The sequence below is a fragment of the Lutra lutra genome, chromosome 8 (assembly GCF_902655055.1).
Source record: "Lutra lutra chromosome 8, mLutLut1.2, whole genome shotgun sequence".
Taxonomy (NCBI): Eukaryota; Metazoa; Chordata; class Mammalia; order Carnivora; family Mustelidae; genus Lutra; species Lutra lutra.
This window is the reverse complement of record NC_062285.1, coordinates 14557283-14581368: the sequence shown is the minus strand read 5'-3', so window position 1 is coordinate 14581368 and position 24086 is coordinate 14557283. Positions and strand designations below refer to the sequence as shown.

Genomic DNA, 24086 nt, shown 5'->3' with positions numbered 1-24086 from the left:
ATCATTTGTCAAATTAGTAGGTATTTCCATTAAGTTTGCTTCTTCTTTAAAGGGACCATGTAGTGACTCTTCCTTAGGATAAGCAGTAATTTTGGTTTTTTTGTTTTTTTTTTTTTTCACAAATTTCACCAAACTTCTGCTTTAACTCTCTGGTGATGAGTTTTAACTTATTTTTCCACTCTAATTTGTCTTGTTTGGTCCACATGTCCTCACACTTTTGAACAGAGGGATGTTCTGAATATAAAAATATATCGTCCTATCACATTCCTTATTCATTCCTGGTTTTGGGGCCATTTTTGACAGATACAAAAATGGAAAGTTAAAGTGCTGTATTTGATTTTCAGATGTCCTGTCAGCATATATGTTTGTAAAATAACTCTATCCTTAAGTAATCAAGTATGGACAAAGAAAAAATTAGAAAATAATTAAAATTTAACTGTTAAATTTCTTAATCTATGTTAAGCTGCTCCCAAGTCACTGGATTGTAACTAAGAAGCGAAAAATAACTTGCCCTAGGCTGAAACAGAAGAAAAACACAAATCCATAATCTTAACTTTGTCAGTTTTTTAAACTAAATAATTCATTACACGTTACATCTACCAAAAAATGAATTACATGATTTTCAATGTTACAAACTTAAAAACATTTTATCTTACCATACCTTAAACAGTGAGCCCCCAAAGTGCATTTGAGGATTTTTTTTAAAGATTAATAACTAGAGAATAGGCAAGTGTATTATTAGGAGCCAAAATCAATAAACATCAATCAGAAAGAAAAATAAATTCCTAAATTTTAATTCAAATTATATACTATGATAGTATTATACATCACTATAAATTATCTGCCTGTATCCAGCTATTGTAATGTCCACTGAGAGTGGATAAGAAAAAATGTTAATAATACTTACAGATTCCCTATACTGAAATGAAATAACTGAAAATGTGCCTGTTTATTACCCAACTACAAAGGTCCCATCCTGGAAGGTGTGATTCTATGATAGGCAATTGTGTTGATTTTATGACCCTACTCGCTGAAGTCAACTACACAGAGATCACAAGGCAAAATAAACCTTTAATCTTGGCATTAGTGACTGGCAAAACAGAACTGCACATTTTGAACCACTGAGAACTGCACATTAAGAACCACTAAGAACCACTCCTTCTACATGAGTCTAAGTCAGTAGTCATCATTGTTATACTGCTCATAATTTCAACTGCTTAAACATACGGTTCAGTATTTGATGTTACCTTTTTAGCATGTAAAAACTTACAAAAATGGAAGAAGCAAACAATATTCAGGAATTTTTTTGGTCCAATTCCAAGGATAAAGTTTAACTATAAGCTACTATAAATTCTAACAATATTTTAAATTTGGTAACTTGTAAAATTTTATAAAAACTAAATATTAAATTATAATCTATCAACTTCAATATATTTTGTTCAGAAGATAATTTCATTTGAACTATGTTACATTCTTAAAGCAGGGAAAACAATATAAAACTGGAAATTTAAATTTAAATTTGTATATACCTGCAGTTGTTTATTTTCACTTTCATTAAGACTTTCTTCCTCTTTTTCTGTTGTCATTTCTAAGTCTAGTTCTGCTGAAAAATCTATATATTTCATTAAAATGGACAAATTAGAATGGTTAGATAAAAGCTATAACCTTCATAAAAATAGAAAACAACATCTTATCAATTAAGAGTTTAAATTAATCTTTAGCTGAATATTTACTTTAAGAAATACTTTTAATTATCAAAAATTTCAACAAACCATTTGGGAAATACTAAATGTCACTAGTTTAAAGGCATACAAACATCTCAAAGAATCATTCACAAATTCACCCACCTAATACCAATGAACAAAACAGTCAGAAACAAATTTTTTAAATGCAGCAGATAGATATAAAATCACAACAGACTATTCTTTACAGTATCTCTTAAACAACACCCTAAGCTTCAACTACAACATTATTCATGGTTTCCAAAATTATTGGTATTTTTTATGCCTGTATCAGTGTAAAACCTTCCTACGGGTGTATTTCCCTGATGAATGTAAACATTCCTAAAATGTTTTCCTCTACACTTGACAAATTTCTTCACACCTTAGAGGACACAGACTGCTACGTAAAGTCATCCTTGATTAAGGCTACCCTTCCCTAGATAAATAGACCTCTTTCTTTGGGGCTACATTAGTACTATACAGATTTTTCTAGTGCATCTTCACCACCTGAACTGTAAGTTACTTCTTTATGTATATATATTCCTTTTGTTACTAGACTGTATGGGACAATCTCTCTCTTTCTCTCTTTTTAAGAGAGAGGAGGGGGGAGGAGAAGAGGGAGAGAGAACTTTGACCAGGCTCCATGCCCAGCACTGAGCCTCACATGGGGCTTGATCTCACAACTCTGAGATCATGACCTGAGCCAAAATCAAGAGTTGGACACTCAACCGAGCCCCCCAGGTGCCCCTAATGGGACATCTCTTAAATCATCTCTGTGTAAACAGTCTTTATTCTACTCAGTAATTATTTACTGAGTTCCCAGTAAGTGATAGGCACCCAGGTTTAAAGAAGCATGTAGATAAAAGGTGTGTCAGGAATGGATTTTGTAGAGCTAATGCCTGAACTGAGACAGCAACACTGAGGTCAGCCAGATTCAAAGGGGTTAGAGGGTGGAAAATGGGGGGAGTATACAAGCCTGTAGTAAGACAAGGGAGAGAAACACACAAGAGGGTAAATATCTGTCTAAAATACAGGAATCAAAGGGGAAGACATCAAAAGCAGTTCAGAATGCCAGAGAAAAGGGCAGAAAATAGAAAGGGCTAGAGAGCTTAGCAGAACTCAAAATTATGAAAGCTTTATATGTAATTTTAAGATACCTGGACACAAACATATTTTCAACAATGGTTCACAGTCATATTTGCATTTGAGACACATCACTCTAAATGCTGAATGAATTTGAGGGGCATTGTAATAAAAGGTGGGAGATGAATGAGAAGGCACTGATGCAAAATAAAGATGAAGCACACCTGAACTGACAGAATCGTTCTAGAAATATTAAGGATATAAAATTATCAGGGCCAGTACAGAATAAATCTATACTAAATGAATAAACACACAATCTTGAGTCCCTAGCAACCAACTTTGCTCATTACTTTATAAAAGGCATCAAGTGGGAATTATTCTACATGAACTGTTTTAAGTTTCATGTATTTATTTTATAATTTTTCTGTTCCATATCTTCCTGTGTTACAGGAGCTGTAGGTGCTTTGTTTTAAAGCTCCTGCTTCTTGAATCTACCAAGCTCATGAGGAAGTAACAGGAACAAGTCACTTGTATAGGTAAATAACTTTGAATTTATTGTCTGTATTCACTACTCTAGGAAATAATTGAAAATCTTTTGAAAATATAGTGTTAATTCTACAAGTAAAGAAAGAACATAAAACTACAGGGGTGAAAAAAGTACTGTACAATTTATTAGTACCGATCTGATCATATGACTGATGAAAGGCCCTGAGTTAACTGGTACATTAAGTAGAGCACACATTAGATATGGTTAATCAATAGACTGAGTATATCAGGAGAATATTATTTTTAAATGATATAGTACTCCGTAAAACCAATATTCCACTTATTTCACCCAGCATAATCTCTTCCAGTGAAATAAGTCAAGCAGAGAGAGTCAATTATCATATGGTTTCACTTATTTGTGGAGCATAACAAATAGCATGGAGGACATGGGGAGTTAGGAGAAGGCATTTGGGGGAAATTGGAAGGGGAGGTGAACAATGAGAGACTATGGACTCTGAAAAACAATCTGAAGGGTTTGAAGAGGTGCGGGGGTGGGAGGTTGGGGGAACCAGGTGGTGGGTATTAGGGCATGGATTGCATGGAGCACTGGGTGTGGTACAAAAACAATGAATACTGTTATGCTGAAAATAAATTTAAAAAAAGATTAAATAAATAAATAAATGATGTTAAAAATTTAAAAAAGAAACAATATTCCACTTATTCATCAAAATTAATGAAGGGGGTGCCTGGGTGGCTCATTCAGTTAAGCGGCTGCTTTCAGCTCAGGTCATGACTGGGTCCTGGGATGGAGTCCTCCGTCGGGCTCCCAGGTCAGTGGGGAGTCTCCCTTCTCCCTCTGCCCCTCCTCCCACTTTTTCTCTCAATCTCTCTCAAATAAATAAAATCGTTAAGTAATAATAACAAGAATAGTAATAATAAAAAAGGGGCATCTGGGTGGCTCAATGAGTTAAGTGTCTGACTTTTGATTTCAGCTCAGGTCATGATCTCAGGGTCGTGAGATCGAACCCCACATCAGACCCCGTGCTAAGCGTGAAGCCTGCTGCTTGGGGTTCTCTCCCTCCCTCCCCACTTTCTTGCTCTCTAAAAAAAAATAAGAATAATAAAACAAGGCGGTAGACTATGCATACATAGTTGAGAAGATGGTACTATATAGTAAATTCTCAGATTCCCATTATTGTTGGGAAAGCCAACTCTAAAATAAAGTCATAGAGAATATAGGAAATATTTTAATATTTGGTTTGGGAAGCTGCTTTTTCTAGTTACATTGAATATAATTTGACCAATACTTGTGAATTTAAGGCTATAAAAATAAAGCTAAGAAACTTTGTTTTCAATAAGCAATCCTTAGACCTCTACCTAGTATTCCCAGCTGGGCACAAACTTCTAAATATAATCCTACCACCCACTCTCAAGTGAATGCTAAAAATAGCCTAAAAGAAATTACTTTCTCCTAATTCTTTTTTTTAAAATATTCTATTTATTAAAATAAAAAATAGGTATTTCAGAATTAGTGTCACACTTACTGATAATAAAAATTTTAACATTTAGGGAACCAATCCTGTATTTCTATAGTTTCCAAAAGTAGTTTGATTTGGTAGATCATATCAGTCTTTCAAGGGTTTTTGGAAACAGCTATCATATCAAAAAATTAGATATTTTTACAAAAAAAAAAACCAAAAACACAAAAAAAGCCATAGCTTCTGTATCTCATTTGAATAATGAATACCAACATAACCTGTATCTTTGATGTCCAATAGACCTAAGGAGGATGAATACGTGGCTATGATTTACCCCATGTCTAGCACTCCATCTGCTTTCAGTATTCTTTGTGGCACTGCTGTGATTTAATCTGTTCTAGTGCAAATACCCTCGAGCCATCTAAAGTGAATTCTCTGGAGTTTCCTCCTCAACTCCAAAACTTCTCAGCTAATGTGCCTCTTTTTTCCCTTGTTCCCATCACTGTCCCTTCTTCAAAAGTAATTTCTGAAAAAAAAAAAAAAGTAATTTCTGGGGGCACGTGAACGGAGCCTTGGACTGCGCATCCGGCTCTTGATTTCAGCTCCCATCATGATGGAAAGGTCCCCGATAGAGTCCCGCATCTGCCTCCAGGCCTAGAAGCCAGTCTCCTTGAGGAATCCCTTTCCCTCTCCCTTTGCCCCTCCCCCTGATCACTCTCTGTCTTTCTCATTGTCTCTCCATAGAATAAATACAGAAATCCTTACAACAGAGTTATTGCTGGACCTATGGTATTGATTGTTCTGCTTTTATACCCCTTTTATTATGGATTATCTCTACCATTTCTCTCCTCTTTATTTAGCACGGATATCTTACATCTATAACTTCTCTTTCTGCATGTCCTTGCTCCCCTCTAGGTAAATACATGCTCACAAATAAAAACAAAATAATGCTTTCCCTTGATCCTATGGTGTCTTGAAGTATCCAGGGCCTTTCCAGATGTCTCTATGTGGGTGTCTATACCCTTGCTAACGGAGTACATGACCCAAGGACTTTTGACTTTCGCATCACCTGATAGGTCAGAATTCGGAATCCCAGACCTGCTGCTCACGATGTGCATTTTTAACAAGTTCTCTGATGATTCACTAAAATTGGAGAAAATCTGGTCCATACTGAGTCGCTGCCACATTCCTTCACCTTAACTTCACCTTCTAGAAGCAACCTTCATGTTCGTCACTATTAATTCTTCAAAACTGGAAATGTCTTAAAAGTCACAGACTTTCTAATGGACTTTTTATCATGGCTAAGGCTTCCTCAATTTCCCCCGAACTGACCGTGCTCTCTTCTCCTTCCAATTCTCTTACTTGGCCCTCAATGATACTATTTATGAAGTACCACCATATACATGCCATTAAGCCACACATTCTTATAGCTGACTAGACCATAACTCTGCATCATCAACCACAATGGTCTTTAATGTCTTCCCAACACCGAGGGAACAGTAAGAGGGGGAGAATTTTGGTATCGAACTCTGACAGGTTTTGGTACCGGAAGCTCCTCTGATACACTTCCATCATTTCAAATAGTCTGCTCTTCTCTTTTTTTTATTTTTAAATTTTTTATTTCTTTTCAGTGTAACAGTATTCATTGTTTTTGCACCACACCCAGTGGTCCATGCAATCCGTGCCCTCTCTACTACCCACCACCTGGTTCCCCCAAACTCCCACCCCACGCCCCTTCAAAACCCTCAGATTGTTTTTCAGGGTCCATAGTCTCTCGTGGTTCACGTCCCCTTCCAATTTCCCCCAACTGCCTTCTCCTCTCCATCTCCCCTTGTCCTCCATGCTATTTGTTATGCTCCACAAATAAGGGAAACCATATGATAAGTGACTCTCTCTGCTTGACTTATTTCACTCAGCATAATCTCTTCCAGTCCTGTCCATGTTGCTACAAAAGTTGGGTATTCATCCTTTCTGATAGAGGCATCATACTCCATAGTGTATATGGACCACATCTTCCTTATCCATGCGTCCGTTGCAGGGCATCTTGGTTCTTTCCCCTGTTTGGCGACCGTGGCCATTGCTGCTATAAACATTGGGGTACAGATGGCCCTTCTTTTCACTACATCTGTATCTTTGGGGTAAATACCCAGTAGTGCAATGCACGGTCATAGGGAAGCTCTATTTTTAATTTCTTGAGGAATCTCCACACTGTTCTCCAAAGTGGCTGCACCAACTTGCATTCCCACCAACAGCGTAAGAGAGTTCCCCTTTCTCCACATCCTCTCCAACACATGTTGTTTCCTGTCTTGCTAATTTTGGCCATTCTAACTGGTGTAAGGTGGTATCTCAATGTGGTTTTAATTTGAATCTCCCTGATGGCTAGTGATGATCAACATTTTTTCATGTGTCTGATAGCCATTTGTATGTCTTCATTGGAGAAGTTGTCTGTTCATATCTTCTGCCCATTTCTTTATATGATTGTCTGTTTTGTGTGTGTTGAGTTTGACAAGTTCTTTATAGATTCTGGATATCAACCTTTTGTCTGTACTGTCATTTGCAAATATCTTCTCGCATTCCGTGGGTTGCCTCTTTGTTTTGTTGACTGTTTCCTTTGCTGTGCAGAAGCTTTTGATCTTGATGAAGTCCCAAAAGTTCATTTTCGCTTTTGTTTCCTTTGCCTTTGGAGACATATCCTGAAAGAAGTTGCTGTGGCCAATGTCGAAGAGGTTACTGCCTGTGTTCTCCTCTATGATTCTGATGGATTCCTGTCTCATGTTGAGGTCTTTTATCCACTTCGAGTTTATCTTTCTGTACAGTGTAAGAGAATGGTCGAGTTTCATTCTTCTACATATAGCTGTCCAATTTTCCCAGCACCATTTATTGAAGAGACTGTCTTTAAGCCAGCATTAACCTGATCCCCAAACCAGGCAAAGACCCCACCAAAAAGGAGAATTTCAGACCAATATCACTGATGATTATGGATGCTAAGATTCTCAACAAGATCCTAGCAAATAGGATCCAACAGCACATGAAAAAGATTATCCACCATGACCAGGTGGGATTCATCCCTGGGTTGCAAGGATGGTTCAACATTCGCAAATCAATTAATGTGATAGAGCAAATCAATAATAGAAGAGAGAAGAACCACATGGTCCTCTCAATTGATGCAGAAAAAGCATTTGAGAAAATCCATCATCCTTCCTGATTAAAACGCTTCAAAATATAGGGATAGAGGGAACATTCCTCAACTTCATAAAGTCTATCTATGAAAGACACACAGCAAGTATCTTTCTCAATGGGAAAAAGCTCGCAGCCTTCCTGTTGAGATCAGGAACACGACAAGGAGGCCCACTCTCACCACTCTTGTTCAACATAGTATTAGAACTCCTAGCAACAGCAATCAGACAACAAAGAGAAATAAAAGGTATCCAAATTGGCAATGAAGAAGTCAAACTCTCTCTCTTCACAGATGACATGATACTTTATATGGAAAACCCAAAAGACTCCATCCCCAAACTACTAGAACTCATACAGGAATTCAGTAACATGGCAGGATACAAAGTCAATGTACAGATCAGTGGCTTTCTTATACACTAACAATGAAAATACAGAAAGGGAAATTAGAGAATCGATTCCATTTACTATAGCACCAAGAACCATAAGATACCTGGGAATAAACCTTACCAAAGAGGTAAAGGATCTATACTCAAGGAACTACAGAACACTCATGAAAGAAATTGAAGAAGACACAAAAAGATGGAAGACCATTCCATGCTCTTGGATCGGAAGAATAAACATTGTTAAAATGTCTATACTGCCTAGAGCAATCAGAAAGCCATTCTGATCAAAATCCCACTGGTATTTTTCAAAGAGCTGGAGCAAATAATCCCAAAATTTGTATGGAATCAGAAGAGACCCCAAATCGCTAAGGAAATGTTGAAAAACAAAAACAAAACTGGGGGCATCAAGTTACCTGATTTCAAGCTTTATTACAAAGCTGTGATCACCAAGACAGCATGGTACTGGCATAAAAACAGACACATAGACCAGTGGAACAGAGTAGAGAGCCCAGATATGGACCCTCAACTCTATGGTCAAATAATCTTCGACAAAACAGGAAAAAAAAATACAGTGGAAAAAAGTCTCTTCAATAAATGGTGCTGGGAAAATTGGACAGCTATATGTAGAAGAATGAAACTTGACCATTCTCTTACACCGTGCACAAAGATAAACTCAAAATGGATAAAAGACCTCAATGTGAGACAGGAATCCATTAGAATCCTAGAGGAGAACATAGGCAGTCACCTCTTCGATATCAGCCACAGCAACTTCTTTCAAGATATGTCTCCAAAGGCAAAGGAAACAAAAGCAAAAATGAACTTTTGGGACTTCATCAAGATTTGCTCTTCCTTTTAAAAGAATTGAGCTAAATCTTACATGTTTCAAAAGCTCTTTTTCTTAGGCTTGTAAATATCTTTTGTTCAAACATAGATATCAGCAATATCATCTACCTTATTTATGTCAGAATCTTCACTGAAGCTTGCCCCAAAAAATTAAATAAATAAATAAATAAATAGACTTCAGAATAAGAAGACTGTGAGCACTTCAAATATTTTAGTGGACTTCTTTACACCATTAAATTTGTATTGTAAAATTTACCTGATTGGGATGTTTTAATTTCCTCCATTTCTCCGGGCTGATGAGGAATAAAATCTTTCCCCTCCACAGCAGGCTGAATGGGCATTGACACAATATGATTAAGACATAATGAACATTTCATGCAATCTGTAGTTAAAACCTCAAAATTAAAAGGTAAGTTTTACCTTCAAGTAAGAATATTTTCCTGAAGAATCTAAAAAGCAAAAGGGTCATATAGTTAACTCCATGTACATATAGAAGCCAACAAACACTCATGCACTTAGGACTAAGCTGAATCCTCATGCCTGGCTCAGATTACAAATGGGTTTTGGGGTTGTTTCTGCAGTCAGGAAGGTGGGTTGGGCAGAAGAGCAATTTCTAAGGAGAGGAACAAATCGTGACCCTGAGCGGACAAACGTGAAAGCCAATGGTAGAATGCTACACCACATCCTTAAGGCAGCACAGCAGAATCTTTTACACCATTGGACTCTAAGTATGTATGACCATCTTCAATTTGTTCTGTAATATAGGAGTACACAGTGCTGATGATAGGTCAACTGAATGCATAATTTTCATCAAGCAAAGCCTTATGAACTGATCAGCTTGGATATACACTTGTGGGATCACAGTTACTAAAAGTACTCATTTTGGTCCATAACCATGTGGGCTACCGGTATGCCTACATTCCTGTATCCAGTAGTTTAGCCACCTTAAAGTTCCTTCATATACTTATGCAAGAAGGTGTATAAAACACATCCAAGAAATAATGTACAATAGCTTAAATATGGAAATATGACTATGTATATGGAACAAAATCTATTTAGTGGCCACAGAAATCTTAGGTACTAAAATCTTTTGTCACTGTCATACTTATTGATTATAACAATTTTAGCCATCAGGGAACCAACCCTATAATTTCTTTTGATTCCAAACGTAGTTTGATTTGGTAGATCATGGCAGTCTTTCAAGGGTTTTTGGAAACAGCTATCGTATCAAAAAATTACCTATCTTAAAAAAAAGAAAGCCATAGCTTCCGTATCTCACTTGAGTAATGAAGATCGACGTAACCTGAATCTTTGATGTCCAAAAGACCTGAGGAGGATGAATACGTGTCTATGATTTACCCCATGTCTAGCACTCCATCTGCTTTCCGTATTCTTTGTGGAGCAGCTGTGATTTAATCTGTTCTAGTGCAAGTACCCTCGAGCCATCTAAAGTGAATTCTCTGGAGTTTCTTCTCAACTCCAAAACTTCTCGGCTAATGTGCCTTTCCCTTTCCCCTTGTTCCCATCACTATCCCCCTTCTTCAGAGTAATTCCTGGGGTCGCCTGGATGGAGCAACAGATTGGGCATCCAGCTCTTGATTTCAGCTCACGTGGCAATGGCACGGTCCTCACAAAGAGCCACGCATCCGGCTCTGGGTCAGAAGCGACTCTTCACTATGTCCCTTCAAAAAGTAATTTCTGGGATTGCCCAGATGGAATAGCGGATTGAGCATCCAGCTCTAGATTTCGATTCAGGTCTTGAGGGCAGGGTCCTCAGACTGAACCCTGCATCGAGCTCCATGCTCAGAAGTGAGCCTGTTTGAGGAATCTCTCTCCCTCTGCCTTTGCCCCTCCCCCTGATCATTCTCTGTCTCTCTCATTCTTGCTCCCTAAAACAAATGAAGAAAAAAAATCATAAAAAAAGACTTATTTGTGGATCTATGGTCTTGACTGCTCTGCTTTTACACCCTTTTTATTAGGGATTATCTCCACCACTTCTTTTCTCTTTATTTAGCACTAGTATCTTACATCTATAACCTCTCTTTCTGCATCTCCTTGCTCCCCTCTAGCTGAAAACATGCTTACAAATAAAAAGAAAATAATGTTTTCCTTGATCCTATGGTGTCTTGAAGTAACCAGTGGCCTTTCCAGGTGTCTGTATGTGGAAGTCTACACCCTTGCAATGGAGCACATGACCCAAGGACCACTGACATTCGCATCACCTGACAGGTCAGAATGGAGGATCCCAGACCTGTGGTCATAATGTTCATTATTTTTTGAAAGATTTTATTTCTTTCTTTGACAGACAGAGATCACAAGTAGTCAGAGAGGCAGGCAGAGAGAGAGGCAGAAGCAGGATCCCTGTGGAGCAGAGAGCCAGATGCGGGGCTCAATCCCAGGTCCTAAGATCATGACCTGAGCCCAAGGCAGAGGCTTAACCCACTGAGCCATACATGTGCCCCTCACAATGTGCATTTTTAACAAGGTCTCCGATGATTCAGTAAAATTGGAGAAATTCTGGTCCATACTGAGTCGCTGCCACATTCCGTTACCTTAACTTCACCTTCTAGAGCAATCCTCACGTTCATCACTATCAATTCTTCAAAACTGGAAATGTCTTAAAAGTCATTAACTTTCTAATGGACTTTGAATCACGGCTAAAGCTTCCCTGATTCCCGCGAACTGACCCTGCTCTCTTTCTCTATCCAATTCTCTTACTTTGCACTCAATGATACTATTTATGAAGTACCACCATTTTATAAGCAAGCCATTAAGACATACACACTTATTGCTGACTAGGACATAGCTCTGCATAATCTGCCACATCAGTCTTTAATGTTTTCCCAACCGTGAGGAAAGCAGGAAGAGGGGGAAATTTTTGGTACACTACTCTGACAGGTTTTGGTACTGGAAACTCACTTAATATTATTCCTGTATATCAAATAGTCTGCTCCTCCTTTTAAAAGAATTGACCTAAAGCTTACATGTTTCAAAAGCTCTTTTTCTTAGGCTTGTAAACATCTTTTGTTCTAACATGGATATCAGCAATAACATCTACCTTATTTATGTCCAATCCTTCACTTAAACTTGGACAAAAAATAATAATTCAGAAGAAGACTGTGAGCATTTTAAGTATTGAAATGTACGTCTTTCCATTGTTATATTTCTATTGTAAAATTTACCTGATTTGGATGTTTGTTTTCCCTCCATTTCTCCTCCTTTCTTAGGAACAGAATCTTTCTCCTCGACAGTAAGCTGAAGAGGTATTGAAACAATATGATTAGTATGTAATGTACATTTCATACAATCTGTAGTTAAAAATTCAAAATAAAAATATGTTTTACCTTCAAGAAAGAATATTTTCCCAGAGACTCTAAAATGCAAAAGGGACATATAGTTAATTATATGTACATATGAAAAACAACTAAATTTTCATACAGTTAGTACTAAGATGAATCCTCATGCCTGGCTATGATTACATTAGGATTTCATTTTCTGTTTCTAGAGATAGGAAGGTGGCTTAGGACAGTGACAAGATAGAAATATGAACCCAGGGCGCCTGGGTGGCTCAGTGGGTTAAGCCGCTGCCTTCGGCTCAGGTCATGATCTCAGGGTCCTGGGATCGAGGCCCACATCGGGCTCTCTGCTCAGCAGGGAGCCTGCTTCCCTCTCTCTCTCTCTGCCTGCCTCTCCATCTACTTGTGATCTCTCTCTGTCAAATAAATAAATAAAATCTTTAAATTAAAAAAAAAAGAAATATGAACCCATTATAAGTATTGAACAAAATAACAAAATATATGCTCAACAAAACATGCAGTTAGGATTTCAAAAGTCAGATGATGTTTCAAAGGAGCATAACTAATATAGAAGACTGCACGTATACCAATGTGAACATGCTGACTGATGGGGAGAAAAGCAACTTTTAATGAGAGGAATAAATAATGACCCTGAGTGGACAAATATGAAAGCCAATGGTAGAATGCTACATCACATCCTTAATGCAGTACAGCAGAATCTTTTTATCATTATACTACAAGTATTAACCACGTTCTTCCGTTTGTCCTGTAATTTAGGCAGTCCACGTTTGTAATGATAGCTCAACTGAATGCATAATTGAGTTTTCATCAGAGAAAGCATTATGAATTGATTGGCTTGGATACACACTTGTAGGATAATGGTTACTAAAGTACTCATTTTGTCCATACCCATGTGGGCTACTGGTATGCCTACATTTCTTGTATCCTCTAGTTTAGCCATCTTAAAGTTTTTTTTTAAATTTTATTTATTTATTTGACACAGAGGGAGAGAGAGCACAAGTAGGCAAACAGGCAGGCAGAGAGGAGGGGGAAGCAGGCTCCCTGCTGAGCAGAGAGCCGAATGCGGGGCTCGATCCCAGGACCCTGAGACCATGACCCGAGCTGAAGGCAGAGGCTTTAACCCACTGAGCCACCCAGGTGTCCCCATCTTAAAGTTTCTTGATCCACTCATGCAAGAAGGTATAGAAAACATATCTAAGAAATAATGTACAATAAGCTTTCAATATGAAAATATGATTATCAAAATGGAAGAATTCTATTTAATTGCCACAGAATACTTAGGCACTGAAAATCTTTTGTATTTCAGAATCAGTGTCATACTTACTGATACTGACAATTTTGGCATGTAGGGAACCAACCCTATAATTTCTTTTTTTTCCAAAGTAGTTTGATTTGGTAGACAATGTCAGGGTTTTTTTTAATTTTTTATTTCTTTTCAGTGTAACAGTATTCATTGTTTTTGTACCACACCCAGTGCTCCATGCAATCTGTGCCCTCTCCAATACCCACCACCTGGTTACCCCAACCTCCCACCCCCTGCCCCTCCGAAGCCCTCAGATTGTTTTTCAGAGTCCATAGTCTCTCATGGTTCACCTCCCCTTCCAATTTCCCTCAACTCCCTTCTCCACTCCATCTCCCCTTGTCCTCCATGCTATTTGTTATGCTCCACAAATAAGGGAAACCATATGATAAGTGACTCTCTCTGCTTGACTTATTTCACTCAGCACAATCTCTTCCAGTCCCGTCCATGCTGCTACAAAAGTTGGGGATTCATCCTTTCTGATGGAGGCAAAATACTCCATAGTGTATATGGACCACATCTTCTTTATCCATTCATCCGTTGAAGGGCATCTTGGTTCTTTCCACAGTTTGGTGACCGTGGCTGTTGCTGCTATAAACATTGGGGTACAGATGCCCCTTCTTTTCACTACATCTGTATCTTTGGGGTAAATACCCAGTAGCACAATGGCAGGGTGATAGGGAAGCTCTATCTTTAATTTCTTGAGGAATCTCCACACTGTTCTCCAAAGTGGCTGCACCAACTTGCATTCCCACCAACAGCGTAAGAGGGTTCCCCTTTCTCCACATCCTCTCCAACACATGTTGCTTCCTGTCTTGTTAATTTTGGCCATTCTAACTGGTGTAAGGTGGTATCTCAATGTGGCTTTAATTTGAATCTCCCTGATGGCTAGTGATGATCAACATTTTTTCATGTGTCTGATAGCCATTTGTATGTCTTCATTGGAGAAGTGTCTGTTCATATCTTCTGCCCATTTCTTTATATGACAGCATTGTACTGGCATAAAAACAGACACATAGACCAGTGGAACAGAGTAGAGAGCCCAGATATGGACCCTCAACTCTATAGTCAAATAATCTTCGACAAAACAGGAAAAAAAAATACAGTGGAAAAAAGACAGTCTCTTCAATAAATGGTGCTGGGAAAACTGGACAGCTATATGTAGAAGAATGAAACTCGACCATTCTCTTACACTGTACAGAAAGATAAACTCGAAGTGGATAAAAGACCTCAACATGAGACAGGAATCCATCAGAATCATAGAGGAGAACACAGGCAGTAACCTCTTCGATATCAGCCACAGCAACTTCTTTCAAGATATGTCTCCAAAGGCAAAGAAAACAAAAGCGAAAATGAACTTTTGGGACTTCATCAAGATCAAAAGCTTCTGCACAGCAAAGGAAACAGTCAACAAAACAAAGAGGCAACCCACGGAATGCGAGAAGATATTTGCAAATGACAGTACAGACAAAAGGTTGATATCCAGGATCTATAAAGAACTCCTCAAACTCAACACACACAAAACAGACAATCATATAAAGAAAATGGGCAGAAGATATGAACAGACAATGTCAGTTTTTAAAGGGTTTTTCAATCAGCAATAATATCAATAAATTACCTATGTTAAAAAAATAAAAAGCTATAGCTTCCGTATCTCATTTAAATAATGAATACCGATCTAACATATATCTTTGATGTCCAGTAGACCTGAGGAGGATGAATACGTGGTTATGATTGACCCCATGTCTAGCACTCCATCTGTTTTCAGTATTCTTTGTGGCACTGCTGTGATTTAATCTGTTCTAGTGCAAATACCCTCAAGCCATCTCAAGTGAATTCTCTGGAGTTTCCTCCTCATCTCCAAAATTTCCCAGCTAACGTGCCTTTCTTTTTTCCCTCATTCCCGTCACTATCCCTCTTCTTCAAAAGTAATTTCTGGGGGCGCCTGGGTGGAGCAGCGGATTGGCCATCCAGCTGTTGATTTTGGCTCAAGTCATGATGGCACGGTCTTGGGATTGAGCCCCGCATCAGGCTCTAGGCTCAGAAGTGAGCCTGTTTGAGGCATCTCTCTCCCTCTACCTTTGCCCATCCCCCTAATCACTCACTGTCTCTCTCATTCTCTCTCCCTAAAATAAATAAAGAAAGAAATCCTTAAAACAGAGTTATTTCTGGATCTACGGTCTTGATTGTTCTGCTTTTACACCCCTTTTACTAGGGTTTATCTTCACCACTTCTTTCCTCTTTATTTAGCACTAGTATCTCACATCGATAACTTCTCTTTCTGCATCTCCTCGCTCCCCTCTAGCTAAAAACACGCTCACAAATAAAAACAAAATAATGCTTTTCCTTGATCCCATGGTGTCCTGAACTATCCACTGGCCCTTCCAGATTTCTCTACAGAAATCCCTTGCTACAGAGCACACGACACAGGGACCACAGACATTGGCATCACCTGAGAGGTCAGAATGCAGAATCCCAGACCTGCTGCTCACAATCTGCATTTTTAGCAAGGTCTCCGATTACTAAAGTTGGAGAAATTCTAGTCCATACTGTGTCTGCTACCACATTCCTTTACCTTAACTTCACCTTCTAGAAGCAAGCCTTATGTTCATCACTATCAATTCTTTGAAACTGGAAATGTCTTAAAAGTCATAAGCTTTCTAATGGATTTTTTATCATGGCTGAAGTTTCCTTGATTTCCCCCAAACTGACCCTCCTCCCTTCTTCCTTCCAATACTCTTACTTTGCACTCAATGATACTATTTATGAAGTACCACCATTTTTATGCTATTAAGATACACACACTTATCGCTGACTAGAACATAGCTCTGCATTATCAACCAGGGCAGTCCTGAATGTCTTCCCAACCATGAGGAAAGCAGTAAGAGCAGGAAAATTTTGGTATCCTACTCTGACAGGTTTTGGTACTGGAAGCTCACCTGATATTATTCCTGCATTTCAAATAGTCTGCTCCTCATTTAAAAGAATTATTTTGGTGGGGTTATGGACATTGGGGAGGGTCTGTGCTATGGTCAATGCTGTGCAGTGTGTAAACCTGGAGATTCACAGACCTGTACCCCTGCAGCTAAGAACACATTATATGTTAATAAAAAATAAAAAAATTTTTAAAGAAAATAAAAAAATAAAGAATTGTTTTACTTTACCACCTTCCACTCTAAGAGCTGCTTATTGTCCTTCATTTATTCCCTGTATTCTTGACTTTCTCATCAGTCACTCTTTTTATCCTTTCCACTTATTTCCTGACGTTCCTTTGGTCTTAAGAGTATCTTGAAATGGAACCACTAATTAAGCTCCTTTGTGGCACCCTCAATTTCATCTGTTACTGACACTGACACCTGATAAAACTTCAACTTATCTCCTTTTCAATCTTTCTCCTCTTTATTCAATAGGTGATTTTCTTTGGATATTTAAATATATCAGTGTTCCCATTTTACATCAATATTTTATCAAATGACTTTTTAATAAAATACAATTCTTACCTTCTACTTGTTCATTTAATGTACTTGCCCCTTTCTGATCTGCATTTCCAGATAAATGATCAATGTATGTCTCTGGAAGACACTCAGAATCATTCTGTTAAAATGAACAACAAAAAATGAGTTGCATAAAGATTTCCTAATCCTTTTCTAAGAAAATATCTGAATTTCCTACTTTAATAGTAATCAGACTCACAAATAAGAAAAGCATGTACTGAAAACCGAAACATTTAAAAACCTCATATATGCTTTCTAAATTAAATGTAATGTTTTTTTTAAAGATTGTATTTATTTGACAGAGAGAGATCAGAAGTAGAGAGAGAGAGAGGAGGAAGCAGGCTCCCTGCCTAGCAGGGAGCTTGATGTGGGACTCGATCCCAGGACCCTGAGATCATGACCTGAGCTGAAGGCAGAGGCTTAACCCACTGAGCCACCCAGGCAGCCCCTAAATGTAATATTTAATCTTCATTTGGCCACTGACTGTAAACTGAACATCAAATGCCAGAGTAAATATTTTCTTGGACAGAACACTGACTTATATGTACATTTCAACAGGAACTAACAAAACACCTAACTCTCCTTTGCATTCCCCACCAAAATAAAAGGATATTAAAAATATGTATTTAAATAAATTCTTTAGTAAGTGTATTTGCTACAAATTTAAACTGTTCCTAACAGCAGAACCTTTTTCCATGTTAAAATAGGACACTTGACATAGGAAATCTTGGAGTAGATCATGCTGAGTATAAAGAGTACAGTGTGGGGGCGCCTGGGTGGCTCAGTGGGTTAAGCCGCTGCCTTCGGCTCAGGTCATGATCCCAGGTCCTGGGTTCGAGCCCCACATCGGGCTTTCTGCTCAGCAGGGAGCCTGCTTCCTCCTCTCTCTCTGTCTGCCTCTCTGCTTACTTGTGATTTCTCTCTGTCAAATAAATAAATAAAATCTTAAAAAAAAAAAAAGAGTACAGTGTGGTAACAGCTGCTTCATTTGGATAAACAAAGGCTTGGAAACTTTATTGACAGGATAATGGTTAAATGCAATGGCAAAGTATGAAGAAAAACTTTTCTTGAAATTATGTTTAAATAATAGCAAAAAGTTTTAGGTATAGGTATGAAACTCTCCAAAAAGTATAATAAGCTTTCATAAGGGAATAATAAGAACATTTATTTATTAATTATCTAAAAGGTACCAGGCACTTATTTTAGTATACCCATTTTCTTTTCTACAAACAACAATAATACCAATGGTTATGACAATGGGGTGGATCTTCCTGCTTCCTGGTCATTCCAAGACATTAGAGTGAAATGATGAACAGGTGTGATCCACGGTTCTGTCTGTCTAGAATGTCTAGAAGGTCTCCAAGACCTTCACACAACTGGTCCTTCTCATCCTTCACTTGGCAGCTCTTGCCACACTCAGAGAGATAGTTTCTGACCAACAACATTCCACTCGCATTCTCATCCCCATCCTAACTGCAAACTCCCCCACTATTCCCTAACTTAACATTTCCATTTTCTTTATATGAACCACTAACAGTGACTTACAGTGGGTTGTTGTTTCCTCATTTTTCTGCTTCAACCACTACAGCCTAACCCCTCAACTTGTACAGCCTAGTACATAGCTGGTATTCAATAACAAATGTATTTAAGGTCAAAACACTTAAAATAATCTCACTGAGGGGGCACCTATATGGCTCAGTCAGGTAAGCAACTGACTGTTGATTTCAGTTCAGTTCATGATCTCAGAGTTGGGAGGTTAAGCCCCATGTTGGGCTCCATGCTGAGCATGAAGCCTACTTGGGAATCTTTCTGTCCCTCTCCTTCTGCCCCTCCCCACCTCTCTCACATGCGCTCTCTCTCTTTTTCTCTAAAAAATAACAAAAACAAGCTCACTGAGAAGGTCTCAAGTACCAAGTCACTATACTAGGTATCGACCCTTGCACAATGCAAGGGTTAAGGGCATTGATAGCCGTGCAGTCCAAAATCCACATATAACTTCAGAGTCCCCAAAATCTTTACTAATCTCCTATTGAACTTCCTACTTCAAAAGCAATTAGACTTAAAAATAGCAAAAGTATATATTAAAAACCAAAATATTTAAATAGAAGACCTTAGATCTCTAGAGTAGAGATCATTAGATCTCTAGATCTAATCTATTTCTTAATCCTCATTTGACCATTGACTCTGTAAACTGAGCACCGAAGGTCAGAGTAAATTATAACCTAATGCTGACCTTACCAATAACGTAAAGTCAATTAACACATTTTGTATGTCCTATATATTATATACTGTATTCCTATAATATAAACTAAAGGTTATTAAGAAAATCATAAGGAAGAGAAAATACATTAACAGTACTGTACTGTATCAAAAAAAATCTGAGTGTAAGTGGACAAACAATTCAAACCCATCTTGTTCAAGGGTCAACTGTATACCTATGCGATGTCACTGAAATTTAACACAGTCCAAATTAGAAATCCACTTGCCCATTCTAACTTTCCCCTTCTTTTCTTGACACTACTGCCATTTATTTTATTGCCCTTCAGAAATCTTCACACTTCAAAAAAGTGTCCTCGATATTTAGTAAATCACTAAATACTGCTCTGATCATTTTTGTCTGGTATTTCTATAGTGCCCTTAACAGTTTACAAAGGGTTTTCATGTTTGTTCATTACACATACCTGAGAGGTAGGTATTAGAACCATTTTTATGAATGACATCTGGGACATTCAAAGAGGTTAAACAAGTTTTTCTGGGATCCTACAGCTACCAAGTGACAGAACCTGGATGCCACCGTATCTTTTGACTTCAAACACAGTGCTTGCAGCGCTGTGTAGCACCTACCTGTGCTAAGAGATCAGGCCCTTTTTACCTCCTTCCATAGCCCATCACCTTAGAAAAGGTCATCATTACTTTACACTTATGCTTCTACAAGTATGGTTACCACAAAGATACTCAAGGCATACTATTTTAACTATCCGAAATAGTTTTTACCTATTGAAAACACCACTAGACCAGGGATGCCTGGGCATTTCTGGGATCTAGCCCCACATGACAGTGGGGAGCCTGCTTCTCCCTTGCCCTCTGCCCCTCCCCCCACTCATGCTCCCTTTCTCTCTCTCTCTCTCTCTCTCTCAAATAAATAAATAAAATCTTTTAAAAAATAAATAAACAGGGACGCCTGGGTGGCTCAGTTGGTTAAGCAGCTGCCTTCGGCTCAGGTCATGATCCCGGCGTCCTGGGATCGAGTCCCACATCAGGCTCCTTGCTCGTCGGAGAGCCTGCTTCTCCCTCTGCCTCTGCCTGCCATTCTGTCTGCCTGTGCTCGCTCTCTCTCCCTCTCTCTCTCTGACAAATAAATAAATAAAATCTTTAAAAAAAAATAAATAAAAATAAAAAATAAACAAAACACCACTAAACCTATAATACCACTAATACCATTATATTATTGTAATTTTTATTATAATCCCAATGCTCCTTGTAAATCTACTTAACAATCCAAATAAAATAGTTTCAGGGCCCCCCCGATGGCTCAGTTGAGCTCTGTGCTCAGACTGGAGTCTGCTTCAGATTCTCCCTCTCCCTCCCACTCACTCACTTTCTCTCTCAAATACATAAACTAAAGATTTAAAAAATATACATATACATATACATATGCATATACATACATACATACATATAGAAAGATAGATAGATAGATAGATAGATACACTTTCAAGTCCCAGGCATTATCTTTTCAAGTTCCAAGTTGTAAAAAACTAAAAATCCAAACTCTTTCTAGATCGCATTAGGGGTTTTGCACATCCATATAGACCACAGAATCATATATCTTGCCATAAGCTGGCCTGGAGTAATTCTTTGGTTATTTAGATAGCTTAATTTCAAAACACAAGCTAATTCCTTATCACATCTAAGTCTCTGTTTTCTGCAATAATACTACACAGCTTTCATTAGGTTAAGTTTGTAAATTAATAGAACTGTATTACGCTGGATTATTATATTTAGCCCATAAATATTTTATCAATTGCAGGTAAAAAGTATAAGGAAATAGTTTTTATGGGCAAATGCAGAGATGAGAGAGTAAAGTCTAAGTATCCCTTTTACATTTTAACATCATTCCATGCTTTTATTTTAAAATAATAATAAAATGGTACCTCAGAATCCCAAGGTGATTCTTCAGTTTGTTCTGCGAATCCTAATGCTGACAGCGTAACTATAAAATACAGTCACGGATACATTAATGAGAACATGTATTATGAATTTTAAATATGTATACAAGCCTATCCCCCTTCATGAATACTTCAATAAAATAAAAGTAAAAGCAGTAAAGATTTTCAGAGGGTTGAAGTATTTTTAGGAAGAAAAAGCTGGTAGCAGTCGGGATACTTATAAAGACAGACAGCAAAAAGGAAAAGAAAAATATCTTAAAGAAATGGGTAACATAACTGGATCTACATACTGTGATATTTTTTATACTAGCATTTAAGCCTAGAAAAAAATTCATGGATGTTCACTAACTTACCATGTCTATCATTTTTATCTGCCCTGTCAGCAGAAGTCAAACAGTCATTAACTGTTTGCTCTTGTGGAACACTTTCAGTAATACCATCGTCCTTTGTTCCAATTGCTGGCCACTCCTCTCCTTCCTATAAAAACAACACAAAACAAAAACCCGACTTCAGAAAACATCACATCAATTAACGTGCTCACTCACTCACTCAGAAAGACAAATGGATCCGTCAAGTCATAGGCACTATCCTGGGAGAAGCTGGAAATATAAATCAAAGAGACTGCCATATAGACTAGTAGGGGTAGAGATGGACAAAAACAAGAACAGAAGAGTATCATTTACTAGTTCTACAGGTGAAGTGACTAAAGCACAGTGAAGGCACAAAGGGGAAAACAGTTGTATATGGGAAGCTCAAGAAATGCTGCAAAGGTAGGGCTGTATCTTGAGAGAGAGATTACACAAAGATGGTGTGAAGGGCATTCTAGAAAAGGCAGAATGAGCAAAAGGATGACATATGGAATAACACAGTAAGTGACGATAGCTACAGAAGGTGGCGAAACTGGAACACAATTTTTGGGAGTGGGATAGAGAGACAGAATTGGAAAATCAGGACTGAAACAAAAAAGGCAAGTGTCATGCTGGAATATGAACTTTCTCCTTCAGGTAATGGGTATCCACTAAAGAAGCAGAGGAGTTACATCACCACAAATATATTCTAGAAAGGTCACTCTGACAGCAATGTAGAGATGAACATAAAGGAACCCAAAGGGCATCTGGGTGGCTCAGTGGGTTAAAGCCTCTGCCTTTGGCTCAGGTCATGATCCCAGGGTCCTGGGATCAAGCCCCAGTCAGGCTCTCTGCTCAGCGGAGAGCCTGCTTCCTCCTCTCTCTCTGTCTGCTTCTCTGCCTACTTTTGATCTGAGTGTAAAATAAAGAAATAAAATCTTTAAAAAAAAAAAAAAAGGAACCCAAGACAGAAGAGGATTTCAAAATTATAGGTGAGAGAGGGAATTATAGTAACATGAAAAATGGGAAGCAGGTACAAAATAATGAATGCAGAGAGTGACTGAATGTGGTGATTTTTTTTCATATTTTTTAAAGGTTTTATATTTATTTGTCAGAGAGAGAGAGAGCACAAGCAAGAAGAGCGGTAGGCAGAGAGAGAAGCAGACTCCTCGCTGAGCAAGGAGCCCGATGAGGGACTCAAACCCAGAACCCTGGGATCCTGACCTGAGCTGAAGGCAGACGCTTAACTGACTGAGCCACCCAGGTGCCCCTTTTTCTAATTTAAATTAATTAACATATAATGTATTATTGGTTTCAGAGGTAGAGATGTGATGATTTTTTTCTAAAAAGATTTAATTTATTTATATTTAGAAGGAGAGGGTATGCATGCGGGTGGAGGGGCAGAGGGAGAGAAAGAGAGAGAATCCTCAAGTAGACTCCCTACTCAGTATGAGGCCCGACCAGGGGCTTTATACCAGGACCCTGAGATCATGACCTGAGCAACACCAACAGCCGGATGCTTAACTGAGCAAACCACCCAAGTGCCCCTGGATGTAGTAATTTCAGGGAAGTTTGAAGTCCAGGATTTTTCCTACTTCAGTGTTTCAGTGGTGTTATCTACTAGGATGGGGAAAACAAATGACAGAGCAGATTACAAAAAGTCAGGGAAGAAGAAAGGGTCAGAAACAATGTCTTCAATCTGGGACATACCAAATTTGAAGCACCCAGGAGACTTTTTTTTTTTTAAGATTTTATTTATTTATTTGTCAGAGACAGAGAGTACAAGTAGAGGGAGGGGCAGGCAGAGGGAGAAGCAGGCTCCCCACGGAACAAGAAGCCCAATGCAGGACTCAATCCCAGCACCCTGGGATCATGACCTGAACCAAAGATAGATGCTTAACTGACTGAGCCACCCAGACATCCCGAAGCACCCAGAAGACTTACGAAGAAAGTTCTAGACAAATACATTTGGAATAGGAAAAATGACATTACTCATGATGTTAAAAAGATAAATATTGGGCGCCTGGGTGGCTCTGTGGGTTGAGCCTCTGCCTTCAGCTCAGGTCATAATCTCAGCGTCCTGGGATCGAGCTCCTCATTGGGCTCTCTGCTCAGCGGGGAGCCTGCTTTCCCCCCTCTCTCTGCCTGCCTCTCTGCCTCCTGCCTCTCTGTCAAATAAAAGCATAAAAATCTTTAAAAAAAAGATAAATATATATACTAAATATAGATATACTAAAATATACTAATCTGATATAATTAAATAATGTAAACCTACACAGAACTCTTGA

General features: G+C 38.4%; 1 protein-coding gene across 1 annotated transcript in view; it reads right to left on the bottom strand.

Annotated features, from left to right (window-relative positions):
* LOC125107624 (ankyrin repeat domain-containing protein 26-like) overlaps positions 1-24086 on the bottom strand; it is a 129189-nt gene that overhangs the window by 65402 nt on the left and 39701 nt on the right. Inside the window, exons 13-20 of the mRNA XM_047742906.1 lie at positions 21805-21928; positions 21437-21495; positions 17289-17382; positions 12516-12544; positions 12354-12426; positions 9592-9620; positions 9428-9500; positions 1530-1612 (exon numbers count right to left, since the gene is read on the bottom strand). Coding sequence (XP_047598862.1) covers positions 1530-1612; positions 9428-9500; positions 9592-9620; positions 12354-12426; positions 12516-12544; positions 17289-17382; positions 21437-21495; positions 21805-21928 — 564 coding nt within the window. The remainder of the gene's footprint in view (positions 1-1529; positions 1613-9427; positions 9501-9591; positions 9621-12353; positions 12427-12515; positions 12545-17288; positions 17383-21436; positions 21496-21804; positions 21929-24086) is intronic.